At 49.0% G+C, this 12,774-nt stretch overlaps 1 protein-coding gene across 5 annotated transcripts in view; it reads left to right on the forward strand.

Annotated features, from left to right (window-relative positions):
* Nucleotides 1–12,774, forward strand: part of DCTN1 (dynactin subunit 1) — a 40,276-nt gene that overhangs the window by 12,020 nt on the left and 15,482 nt on the right. For 3 of the 5 annotated variants that reach the window (XM_058667728.1, XM_058667729.1, XM_004590685.4), the window contains exons 2-4: nucleotides 11,417–11,662; nucleotides 11,877–11,955; nucleotides 12,156–12,190. In XM_058667728.1, the coding sequence (XP_058523711.1) occupies nucleotides 11,417–11,662; nucleotides 11,877–11,955; nucleotides 12,156–12,190 (360 nt within the window). Of the gene's footprint in view, nucleotides 1–9,103; nucleotides 9,410–11,416; nucleotides 11,663–11,876; nucleotides 11,956–12,155; nucleotides 12,191–12,774 lie in introns of those variants that run through there. The other 2 variants (XM_004590684.3, XM_058667727.1) reach the window with 2 other exon arrangements.

Here is a 12,774-nt window from a genome sequence, read left to right on the forward strand (position 1 = left end):
ATATGGGCGCTGGATCATATCCTGGCTGCTCCGCTTCCCTACCAGCTCCCTGCTTGTGGCCTGAAAAAGTGGTGAATGGCCTAAGGCCTTGGGACCAGCACCACGTGGGAGGCTTGGAAGAAGCTCCTGGTTTCAGATTGGCTCAGCCCTGACTGTCATAGCCATTTGGAGAGTGAACCAGCCAACAAAAGATCTTTCTGTATCTCCTTCTCTGTAAATCTGACTTTCCAATAAAAAAAAATTTTTTTAAGATTTATTTATTTGAAAGGCAGAGTTACACACACACACACACACACACACACACACATCTTCTGTCCATTTTTTCATTCTCAAAATGGCCATGATTGCCGGGACTGGGGCAGCCTGAAGCCTGGAGCTTCATCTAGGTACAGTGGGCACAATAGTCCAAGCTCTTTATCCTCCACTGCTTTCGCAGGCACATTAACAGAGAGCTGGATTGGAAGTGGAGCAGCCACGTATGGCACCCCTGTGGGATGTTAGCATTGCAGGTGGAAGCTAAACCTTCCATGGATTTTAATAGCCCCTAATAAAGTGCCCAGAAGAAGATTCAGTATCGTAGGGCAGGGATGCCTACTGGAGGGTTTAGGAAGGTGGCATGATTGCACTTTGGGAAGCTAATTGTGGAACTGGTCTGAAGGAGGGGGGACCTACCTGGATCAGGGGCATCAGGATATTCTTAGAGTAACAAGGGCATGAGTTAGGGTTTCACCAAGGGCTAGGTCAGTGGGGATGGAGGGGGGCCCAAGTCTGAGACAGGCAGTAGAGACAGAGCTAACCTGATGTAGTGTTTAATAGTTGTTGAGAACAAGAGAGAGGGAGTTGTTAAGGGTGACTCATTTTCTATTTTGAGTGGGTAGCAAAGGGAGCAAGAAAGATGCCAAGTGTGTTTTGGGACACAGTGAAACGAGGGATCTGTGCTGTGCATTCAGCAGACAGGTAGAGACGCGGTTCTGAATGAGGGTCTGAGGCGCCAAGGTCAGTCTCTGCCTGTGGGTGCTAAGTGGGAATTGACATGGTAGGAAAGGATGTACTCACCCAGCCATCATGATAGAAGGTTGGAGATGACAGAGGAGGCGGGAAAGGTTGGTGTGCAATCTTCAAAGGTAGCACTACTCAGGAAGTTGGGAAAGGAGAACACTTCAGGAAGATCAGCAGTTTCAGTTGCTATAGGGAGTTCAAGTGGCGGGAAGTTGGCAGATGCACCTTCAGATTGTTCCTCAGGCTCCTTCTCTTTTGTGAGCAGCTGCAGAGGAGTGCTAGGGATGGGAGTGAGATTGCAGTGGATGTAAAAGAACCAACAGAAGTGGTATAGCTGGTAGCACAAGAGGAAGAGATGGTTGCTAATTAGAGGGTGGAAGTGGCAACTTTGAGAAGGAGACACCATTTCCTTAGGAAAAGGATGGTGGAGGGAAGAAGCAATTTAGGAAGAAAGAGGCAGTGATAGAAGCAGGTATATCCAGATTTGCAAAGGAGTTCTACCTCCTAGTCTCAATTTTCTTGCTAGGCAGGATCATTGGTTGAGGGGTGGAGGGCGCTGCAGTGGGCTTGGTAAAGGAAACTTGAAACAGCTCTTCAGAGGGAGGGGCAAGAACAGAACTGAGAGAAAGTCCAAGAACGTTAAGGGTTCTCTGCACTGAAACACTATGCTCGAGGCTGTCCTTGGTCTGGCTCACAGTAATGATGGCTGGCACTTACAAGGTGCTTCATGCCAGCTGCTTTTTAGCCATTCTCATACGATCTTTACAACAATCCTGTTGGAAAGATATTGCTATTATTCCTGTTACTACAGAAGGGGGTAATTGAGGCAGGGAGGATTGCTCAGGCTTCGTTTATGTTGAATGAAGCCTTTGCCTCTGTAGAAATGGGATTCCTTCTGCTGAGGCAGCAGCGAAGGCAGAAACTTGTTTCCAGCTCCCAGTCACAGGCCCTTGAGGGGCAAGAATCTAGGCTTTGCTAACCAAGGGAGTTCTGCCATGCTCCGCTGTGAACATGGTGATGGCCCAAGTGGGCAGGGCCGTGGGGTCAGTGTTGCTGCCCTAACAGGGGAACTGAACCCCTGGAGTGCTTTTCTAGCATCCTGAATAGAAAGACAAATGACTGACAGCATCAGGTTTTGTAGCCTGCAAACCATGTCCCCTATGACAGAAAGCTCTGTTCCCATCCCTGCAGCCCAGGAAAGATTTTTTCCTACCACTTAGTTATGAAATGAAGCATGCCTGTGACCAGATATGACAATGGGATTAATAATGATTATTAACTCACCTATATGTTTTCTGAATTGATGTGATAGAATTTGAAGGTAAGGTGCACACCTGACTTGAGTGAAAGGGGAGAATGGTGGTGGAGGCAAGAGAAACAGACTTACCTTTTCCTGCTGCAGTCACTGGAGCATCTGTGTCCTTCCTCTTGAGGTTGCCATGGATACGCCTTTGCATGGTGGCTTGAGGAAATTGATTTCCATTGTAATCAGATGAAAAGAGAAAGGACAGAATGGATCTGTTTCTGGGGAGTGGCCAGCGAGCTGCCCACAAGGCAGAGCCCAGCACCGCTGGGTGCCTGTGGCTTTGTTGGCTGCTTTGGTTTTTGCTGAAGTTGGGAAATGGTGCATTTCTCTCGTTACAGCGCAGGCTCGGGCTGCCTGTCTGCAGGGTCCTAGTGCCAGGAACTTACTGGTTGATTTGGGAGAGGAACCAGTAGGAAGTGAAAAGAGCTAAGTGGGATCCTTGCTACTCTTGGGAGATTGCAGTTCTTAAGTACAGGACTGAAGTGCCCCTTACCTTCCTAAAGAAGTTCCTTTATTGAAATAAGGGAGGTATATTGTGTAGCTTTCCTTCCTGACTTTGGTGAGGGCCTTTGAAGGTGAGCCTGTGTGTACCTTAGGAGCGCTTGGGCAGTCCAACACTGTGGGAGAAGTGGGAGAAGTCTTTTTAGGATCTAGGCCTGTCTGTATGAGATCTGTGAGGCAGATACAGGAGTAGGACCTAGGAGTAAAAGGCTCTGTGTGTGTGGTGTGATCCTGCTAGGTTCGGCGGGGGGGGGGGGGGAGGGGGGTTGGAATCCAGTTTTCTAGGCTTCTAGGTTCCCCCTCCTCCACTCGATAAGCACACCATTCCTGGTGCCTGAGGGACTTATGTCCACCTTATTTCTTCCTTTCTAATGCTATCAGAGATATTCGGGGTTGCTGAACTGTCAGATTGGGTTTCAGATCAGCCCTGCTGGGAGTGGCAACAGTTGGCTTAGCACAGAAGCGGAGTTTGGTGGTGTCAAAGGATGTTGGGGGTTCCAGGGAAGGCAAGGTAGATGAGGCAGAGAGCATTTCCTCCTCTCTTGTTCCTCCTTAACTCCCACAAAGCTACTTGCTTTCCTGTCATTTCCTGAAAATTTTCCCTTACTTTCCTTTCCTGAAAATTTTCCCGAGACTCTTAGTACATTTCCATCCACAGAGATTTTTTTTCCCCTCTCCTCTTCCCCTTTTCCTAAATATTTTAACATCACTTAATAGCATCAGGAAGAAAAGTAGATTAGAAATCCACAGACTGCTTCCTCACTGGCAGCGTGATCCAGGATTGCCCTGTGGGGTATGGAGTAGTCCCAGTCACAGTGTGGAAAGAGCCCATGCCTGTGCAGCTAGCCAGGTGTGTCCTTGCCGTGTTTTGGTTACAAGACATTATTCTACTGAGATTCAGTTGTCTCATAGAATGGAGGTAATAGAATCTGTTTTGGTTGTATCGCAAATTCATTTTTGAAGGAGATAGTGAAACCCACTGTAATGTTTGCAGTTAAATTTGTTCCCCCAGCCAGAGGACCCTGAGGACTGATGTTCTTTCTCCTAAATGCACAGTTTCCCTTCCCATTTTCTGAATTCTGTTAATGATTTCAATGATCGTTCTTACCTCACTTGAACTGCTTACTCCTTTGCTAATTTCATGCGTTCATCCATTCTTCCGTTCATTCTCATAACGTGTTCTTACCTCACTTGAACTGCTTACTCCTTTGCTAATTTCATGCGTTCATCCATTCTTCCGTTCATTCTCATAACGTTTGAGTTCCAATTATGTGCGAGTCATTGTTGTTGATGCACCTTCACAGTAATGAGGAAGACAACGTTTACAATTTGTTCAATGCATATTTGTGCCAGGCATTGTGCTAAGTGCTTTACTAAATTATGTTGAACTCTTCCAGCATCCCCATGAGATAGCACTATTTCCTTTTTTTTTTTTTTTTTTAAGCAGATAGGGTAACTGGAGCTCAGAAAATTGAATATCTTGCATGGCAACATATAGGTGAGGAACAAGGAGGGCCAGGGCTGACTGGCTTTGCATCTCATCGTTCTCAGGGCCCCTTGGTGCTGTGTCTGAGTCAGCTGGTTCTTTTCTCTGTGTGGCTCTGTCTCTGGCCCCCCTTACTCCTTGGTGATGACTGGTGACAGCCTCTTGGCTGTGATGCCTGCCTGGGCCAAGTTGCTCCGGCCTCCACTGCATCCGGCACGTGGCACTGGTTTGGTGTTCCTAGAACAGTTTCACTGCGTCCTGCTGGCCAGGACCGAGACCATCCTGTGGGCACGGGTCAAGTCCAGCTGCCTGTGCCTCATGTGAAGCTCCCTTCCTGCTCATACTTACCTTGTAGTACAGCTCAGTGTGTTGATTTATTCAGTAAAAACCTGACTCCAATTGGTAAGAGTGATCATAAAGAAGAAAAGTTGTGGACTCTGGAGGGCCACAGTTTTGTAGAAGAACTCATCGTGAATTCTTCACTTTAGTTAAGCTAGTCTTATAATATTCCCTCGTCAATCAGAATTATTTCTGTTTTTGCTTAGTGCCCTTACAACTTAAATGTCTAGGTAGATCTTTCTTCTCAACATAGAAAAACAAAAAAAGCCAACCCTCCCTAATTTAAGGCATAGCTAGTACTTTTGTGCTGTCTACAATTCCGTTAGTGTTTATTTTCTAGGCTTGGGTATTTGACATAGTTGTTAAGTTGCTGTTCACTTTTGTCCCATATCAGAGTGCCTTATTTAAGTTCTGGATCCTGTACTTCCAAACCAGCTTCCTGCTAATGATGGTGATTCAAATATTTGGGTCCGTACCATCCACGTGGGAGACCTGGATTCAGTTGTGGACTCCTCGCTTTGGTTTGGCCTGGCCAAACCCATCTAGGCAGTGAGTGAGCAGATGTAGAATCTGTTTTCCTTCTCTGTCTCTCTCTTTCTTTCAAATAAAGTGAAAATAAACACAACTGGGCCCAGCGCTATAATGTAGCGGCTAAAGTCCTCACCTTGTATGTGCCAGGATCCGATATGGGCACCGGTTCTAATCCTGGCAGCCCTGATTCTCATCCAGCTCCCTGCTTGTGGCCTGGGAAAGCAGTTGAGGACGGCCCAAAGCCTTGGGACCCTGCACCCACATGGGAGACCCGGAAGAGCTCCCGGCTCCTGGCTTTGGATTGGCTCAGCTCCAGCCGTTGCGGCTCACTTGGGGAGTGAATCATCGGACAGAAGATCTTTCTCTCTGTCTCTCCTCCTCTCTGTATCTGCCTTTCCAATAAAAATAAATAAATCTTTTAAAAATAAACACAACTTTAAAATTATTATACAGATACTTTAAGATGCTTTTATTATGTCAGATAACTTTTTTGTACTTTTATAGCTTCAGTGCTTTTTATAAAAACTCAGTGCTTTTATCTTTTTAAGCTGTATAACACTAATATAGATGTGGCAAGTATTAGTCCTATTTTACAGGAAGGTAAATAGTTTCTAAGATGTTAGGAGGTGACTGTGTGGCTAAAATTGAGGCATATGTTTCTTAGGTCTGAACTCTCCTGAATTTTTAAAGGAAATGTGATCTAGAAGAAGAGCTTGGCTTTGGAAGATTAGAGGTGTGTGTGAGAATAGTGGGGGGTAGTGGAAAGCACAGGTGGTCGGATTTTGGTTCTGGTTTTGGCCCTACTCCGGTGTAACCTGAGGGGAATTGCTGAGCTTGTTAAGCGTTGCTCGCCTGGTCAGTGTCTACATGGCCCACCTATCTGTGGGGTTATTCCAAAATCCAATCTGGAAGCCAATCTGGTGATGATGCTGTTTTTGTTAGCTAAGTTTTCCTGAGCACTGCCTGGAATGTTTTCCATGGGTTATCTCAGTTAATCCCCACAGCACTTTTTGGAGATGTGTTCTTTTGATATGCCCAATTGACAGATGAAACATTGAGGCAACTGTGCAATTGCTTCTTGGGGCTAAGCCAGGAAAGCAGTGGGCGTCTAGAAGCAGTAGTCCTCACCGTGGTAGTGGGAAGTGCTGTTGGCTAGGGTGCTCTGTAGACTCCACAGAGCTCTGGGTATCTGAGGTCCAGGCTGTGAGGACCTGCGTGGGCCTGCCCATCTGGGGAGATAGGATGGCGGCAACATGGGGGCTAGTGAGGAGGAAAGAAATGGCTTCCTAGGGAGTCTGACCAGCACTGAAAATAAGAAGAGGTGTACATGTGTCGCTGTCCTGCAGCAATGGACTTGGTGCACGGAGCCGATAATAACACGCTTGGACTACTGACTGATGATCAATAGCCAAAATTTATTAGGGGCAACAGACTTTATATGCTGAGGGTCATACAGGATTAGGGTAGAGATACTTTGTTCATCAATAGAACCATCAACTGTTTCTATGCCTTAGTTTGGAAGTCCTTTTGCCTTGTATATTACTTCCCACTCAACTGTTCTTATACAAATGATATCTCATCAGGTATTCAAAAGGTAGCCATACAGTTGTTCTAATGCAAAGGATATCCAATCAGTCACACACAAGACATCCATTCAGTTGTTTATCATACAAATATTGTCCCATCAACTGTAATCCTGTGCTCGCTGACTACGGTCGCTGACCTATGGTCACAATGTCCTCCTACATACATGACCCTGTTTCTGGCTGTTGCCTATCATCATTTGGCTCCTTGGTCTGCCTTGGAAAGAGGGTGCAGTGGGGGAAGTTGCTGTTTTGCCAGAGGAGGAAACTCAGTACAGAGAGGACAGATAGCCCCAGGCTCAGGGGGTCTAAGAGGCACCTTGCAGCCAGTGGAGCCAGTCAGACCCAGTCAGACCTAGTCAGCCTCAGCCTTGGTGGTTGCACGGGAAGCAACAGCTCTACTTCTTGGTTTCTAGTTCCAAACAGCTTAAATGAATAAGTGATATTGATACATAACTCCTTGGAGACCTGTCACCTGAATTTATAATCTCATTAATTAAAAAATTATTTGAAAGGAATAATTACAGAGAGAGGGGGAGAGGGGGAGAGAACAATCTTCATCCAATTTATTTGAAAGGTGTAGTTACAGAGAGAGAGGAAAGAGCAAGATCTTCATCCACTGGTTTGCTTTTTAAATGGCTGCAGTAGTCAGGGCTGGGCCAGGCCAGGCCAGGAGGCGTGGAACCTGGAGCTTCATTCAGGGCTCCTACCTGCAGGGGCTAAACACTTGGACCATTTTCTGCTGTTTTCACAGGCACATTAGCAGGTAGCTGATTTGAAAGTGGAGTACCTGGGACTTGAGCCAGTGTCCATTTGGGATAATGGCTCTGCAGGTGGTGGCTTAACGTACTATGGGATGCCAGCCCCTCATTAAATTTATTTTTTTTTAAAGATTTATTCATTTTTATTGGAAAGCCGGATATGCAGAGAGGAGGAGAGACAGAGAGGAAGATCTTCCATCCGATGTTTCACTCCCCAAGTGAGCCGCAACGGGTCGGTACGCGCCAAACCGATGCCGGGAACCAGGAACCTCCTCCAGGTCTCCCACGCGGGTGCAGGGTCCCAAAGCTCTGGGCACTCCTCAACTGCTTTCCCAGGCCACAAGCAGGGAGCTGGATGGGAAGTGGAGCTGCCGGGATTAGAACCGGCGCCCATATGGGATTCCGGGGCTTTCAAGGCGAGGACTTTAGCCGCTAGGCCACGCCGCCGGGCCCTCCAACATTACTTTTATGCTTTTTTTTCTTTAATTTAATGAGGTGGGCCCTCCAACATTACTTTTATGCTTTTTTTTCTTTAATTTAATGAGGTGGGCCCTCCAACATTACTTTTATGCTTTTTTTTCTTTAATTTAATGAGGTGGGCCCGGCGGCGTGGCCTAGCGGCTAAAGTCCTCGCCTTGAAAGCCCCGGGATCCCATATGGGCGCCGGTTCTAATCCCGGCAGCTCCACTTCCCATCCAGCTCCCTGCTTGTGGCCTGGGAAAGCAGTTGAGGAGGGCCCAGAGCTTTGGGACCCTGCACCCGCGTGGGAGACCTGGAGGAGGTTCCTGGTTCCCGGCATCGGTTTGGCGCGTACCGACCCGTTGCGGCTCACTTGGGGAGTGAAACATCGGATGGAAGATCTTCCTCTCTGTCTCTCCTCCTCTCTGCATATCCGGCTTTTCAGTAATAATAAAATCTTTAAAAAAAAAAAAAAAAGTAATGTTGGAACTTTGTGAAATACAGAATTATAGAAAACGGTCTCATTGGGCCTGAGAAGCTGGAAGGCAGGGCCAGAAGTATGAAGGACAGGTGGTTAAGCTGGCCTGGGCCTTGTGCTCCAAGGCGAAATTTCCTGACTATAGCTTGTCCTCTTGGGGTCCAGAGCCTGGTCCCCTGTAACAGCTGGAAAGGAGGAGTGACTGGGGCACCTTGGCCAGCCATGGAGTCCAATGGTGTCTGACCTGCTTTCCTGTGTGCATTCGCTTACCTCCATTACTGTCCTTTCTTGGCTGGTTATTGGGGGCAGGACCTGGCTCCCCTGGCCCCTGAAATTCAGATGCTTATCTCACAGACTTGACTCCTGAAAGGGAGGAAAGGGCCCCAGAAAGGGAGGCCAGAGACCCTTATTTGTGGAGGCCCTGAACAGCTGATCATTTTGTAGTGTCACTTGATGCTTATGGGCCTGCTGAAGCCTCATGCCCGGCGGCAGGTGGTCAGTGAAGTGAGAGGTTGTAAGCTAAGAGGAACTGTCAATGATAATGTGTGGTGTGGGCCCAGCTGGTGGGCCCTGCCCTTCTTGTCTGGCTCAGGTGAAGCAGGGGGGCACTAGGACCCAGAGGCGAGCACAGAACCTGACAAGTCTAGAGCAGCACTAGCGCAGAGTGAGTCTCATCAGCTGGCAAGCAGGATTCAGTGTCTGTGGGTTCAGGAGTCCTCGGGCAGCAAGGGGACTTGATCCTCAGTCCCCATCACCGCCCCCTCCCTTCCCTACCAGGCAGCCGCGAGAGGCCCCTGGCCCGGGGAAGGCCATGCCTCATGGCTCCTGTGTCTGTCCATGAGGGCCTGGCGCCCTGACCCTCCTGCCTAGGTTCCTGCTTTTTCTCTCTGTCTTTGGCCAGCTGGGGGAGGGGGCCAAGGCTGGGTGGGCAACATGGCCCAGAGCAGGAGGCACGTGTATAGCCGGGTAAGTGGCCCTGATCTGGGGTGGCCCTGGGAGGGCTGCTGGGGAAGGCCTGGGTGCCTGTGGACATTGTTGCTGTGGGGGGGTGGGGAGATGTGCTGGAACTCGGCTGGGGCACTCACAGAGAGTGTTTGCAGGGAACCCCCAGGGCCTGGTTGTGGGTGAGCTGGGCCGGCTTCCTCTCCCGGATTGGGCCCTGGAGGGAGACCAGCAAGGCCTGACTTGGGACCCCACTTAGCTCTCAGGCCAGGGCTTCCTGAAGATGGGCAGATTGTGGTGGGCATGCAGAATGGGGCTGGAGGGTCAGCAAGGCCCTGCAGGGAGGCCTGCTTTTGGAGCTGCTTTGTTGCTCGTCACCTGCTTTCTCTTCTCTGAGAGATTGGATCTGTACCCTCTGTGGTCTGTTGTATCTGCCTAGTTCTAGGAAGCTCGTCACGGGGGTGGGGGTAGGGGATGTCTTGGAGTTTGAGTGTAATACTGATGTCATTGTCAGGTCCATGAGAGCCAGCCTGCTATCGCAGGTGTGCTTGATCTGGGATTCCCAGAGCTTCTGGGAGCAATGTCTTCACATTCCTGTGCAACCTTTTGGGGTGGGAGTTGGGGAGGACAGCCTGGGGAGTGTCGTCGTTCTTCCTTAACTCTGGCTGGGTTCTTCCTGAAGCCGAGTGATGGGAGGGGGTGTTCAGAGGGAACCCTGTGGAATCAGTAGGACTGGGGTGTTTCTCCTCTGTTCATCTGTTTCCTGTAAGGCCTTTGGTTCATGGAGGTGCTGTTACTAAAAATAGGTGAGGTGTGATTTTCTTCTAAACTGTAGGCTGATTTAGGACCTAGTTTCATGCTATGTCCTGTTGCCTGGGGTGTGTCAGAAGCTGGGAGTTACCCAAGGACAGTGTTTGCTCTGATAAGCCATCTACTTGGACCACCATGCAGGGTTTGGGACAGAATGAGGGATAACTCTGAGGCATCTACTTTACTAGACCTGTGCGTCTTTTCTTCTATTTCTTTCCTAGCATGTGGGAAGGATTTGCAGAGCTTGAGGACGGAGGGGTGACAGAACAGGATGCAGGGCAGGAAGAAGGGAGGTGGGTGGCTGAATGGCTTCAGTAAGGCATGTGGAGTGGTATGCTGGGTATGTGGATGGAGGGGAGAAGAGTCAGGTCAGAAAGAACTGTGATAACCTTAGAGCCTGGAAGCAGGCACGGAGAGAGCCAAGTGAACTGCAGGGCGGATGGGTGATGGTGGAGAGGGCAGCAGAAGCCAGTATGGTCCCCCACTGAATTCTGGCTTTCCATTTAGGCTCCTAAGTCAGGGCTGTGGGTTGAGGGGAGCCTGGTCTACCCAGAGTTACTTGCATCTCATTCTCCGCCTTGAGGACAGTGCTGTTGAGCAAACAGTCATGTATGGTGACATTGCCTCAGCAAATTCTAATTGTTGGAAAATTAAAATACAAACTTAGCATTTCTAGAAGTTTTTAAAAATAATTTGGAGAAGTCTTCAAACACATTGTTGACATTAAAAAAAAAAAGATTTATTTTTTAATTGGAAAAACATTTAACAGAGAGAAGGAGAGACAGAAAGATCTTCCATCCGCTGGTTCACTCCCCAAATGGCTGCAGTGGCTGGAGCTAAGCTGGTACAAATCCAGGAACCAGGAGCCTCCTCCAGGTCTCCCATGTTGGTACAGGGTCCCATGTCTTTGGGATATTCTCTACTGCTTTCCAGGGCACAAGCGGGGAGCTGGATGGGAAGTGGAGTAGCTGGGACATGAACCAGTGCTCATATGGGATCGCAGTGGATGTGAGGCGAGGATTTAGCCACTAGGCCATCACGCTGGGCCCCTGATGTTTTTCAAAGGAGAATTTGATACCTTGCCCTCACCCTGAGAATGGGGTTTAAGGAAATGACTTTGGTCCTTTCCGCCCAGGTTACTGGCTGGGGCATTTCTTGTGCAGGACGATGATACTCTTGACCTGACTCCTATGTGTGTGTCATGGCTCTACTTTCTTTCAGACGCCCAGTGGCAGCAGGATGAGTGCGGAGGTGAGCGCCCGGCCTCTGCGAGTGGGCTCCCGTGTGGAAGTGATTGGAAAAGGCCACCGAGGCACTGTGGCCTATGTTGGAGCCACTCTCTTTGCCACTGGAAAATGGGTCGGCGTGATCCTGGATGAGGCAAAAGGCAAGAACGATGGAACTGTACAAGGCAGAAGGTATTTCACATGTGAAGAAGGACATGGTATCTTCGTGCGCCAGTCCCAGGTACTCATGCCCTGCTCTGTTGTGTGTGCAGCTGGAATGGTGGTTCTTCTTTTTCCTGGGCGTGGGCATAAGCCTGTGGCTGGGAGAGTGGGAGGTAGCAGAGGAGGGAAAGTTGGAGAAGTTACCCTGTGTCTTGGCTCTTTTGGGTACTGGAGAGGGGCCCTACTACAGCCACTCTTGAGCTAGCTGTATGGAGTTTGTTCTCTGGCCACAGATCCAGGTATTTGAAGATGGAGCAGATACTACTTCCCCAGAGACACCGGATTCTTCCGCCACAAAGGTCCTCAAAAGAGGTAACAACCACCCACTTAAATTGTCTCCCCCCATCCAGGAGTTTGCAGGGCTTCTGCCTATGCCAGGGGGCCATCCTGAGATTGTTCTGTCACCACCAATTTCCCTTGCTAGAGCCCCCCCCCCCCCCAAGCCACCACGATGTTCTGTGCCTCTGCCCATCTGTGTGGGCACACATGTTATTTCTGTTTGCTTTCCACAGAGGCAACTGATGCAACTGCAAAAAGTAGCAAACTGGTAAGTGAACTGAGGGCTGGGCATAGGGGAGTAACAGAGTGGGAGATGAAGGAGGAAGAGAAGAGGGAGACCCAACTCTAGGCAGGGAGGAGCAGTGAGTCTGAACTGAGCTACCTTCTGTTCTCTTCAGTTTCTCTGAGAAAGTAGCTTCTGATTTGCCTTATTAGGGCTAGAATAATGGTGAGATCAGGGAAAAATTATTAGGTTCCAGAAGTTCAAGGTCAAATGGGGTTAACCTGGGGGTGATAGGAAGGACCCTAGTAGTGTAGCCAACTTCCTACCTCTTGGTACCCCGAATGCTGAAAAGGGCAGAAGATACAGGAAGAAGAGTGTGAGGGGTGGGGCTCTGGATTGCAGCTTTTCTCAGTGAAGGTGTGACCATCCTGGAAGCTGATCTTTGGGAGATCCTTCAGCTCACTGATTCAGGGCTTGACAGTGGCCTGCTTGACTTCCCCCGCCGTTACCTGTGTATACCTGAGTTGATCTTAATGCTACGCCCTGGATGTGTGGCCAGCTAGCACAGTGTGATGTCTGTTCTCTAACTCTGTCCTTTCCTACCCCTCATGCAGCGGGGATTGAAGCCT

Source organism: Ochotona princeps, chromosome 8 (genome assembly GCF_030435755.1).
Source record: "Ochotona princeps isolate mOchPri1 chromosome 8, mOchPri1.hap1, whole genome shotgun sequence".
Classification (NCBI taxonomy): domain Eukaryota; kingdom Metazoa; phylum Chordata; class Mammalia; order Lagomorpha; family Ochotonidae; genus Ochotona; species Ochotona princeps.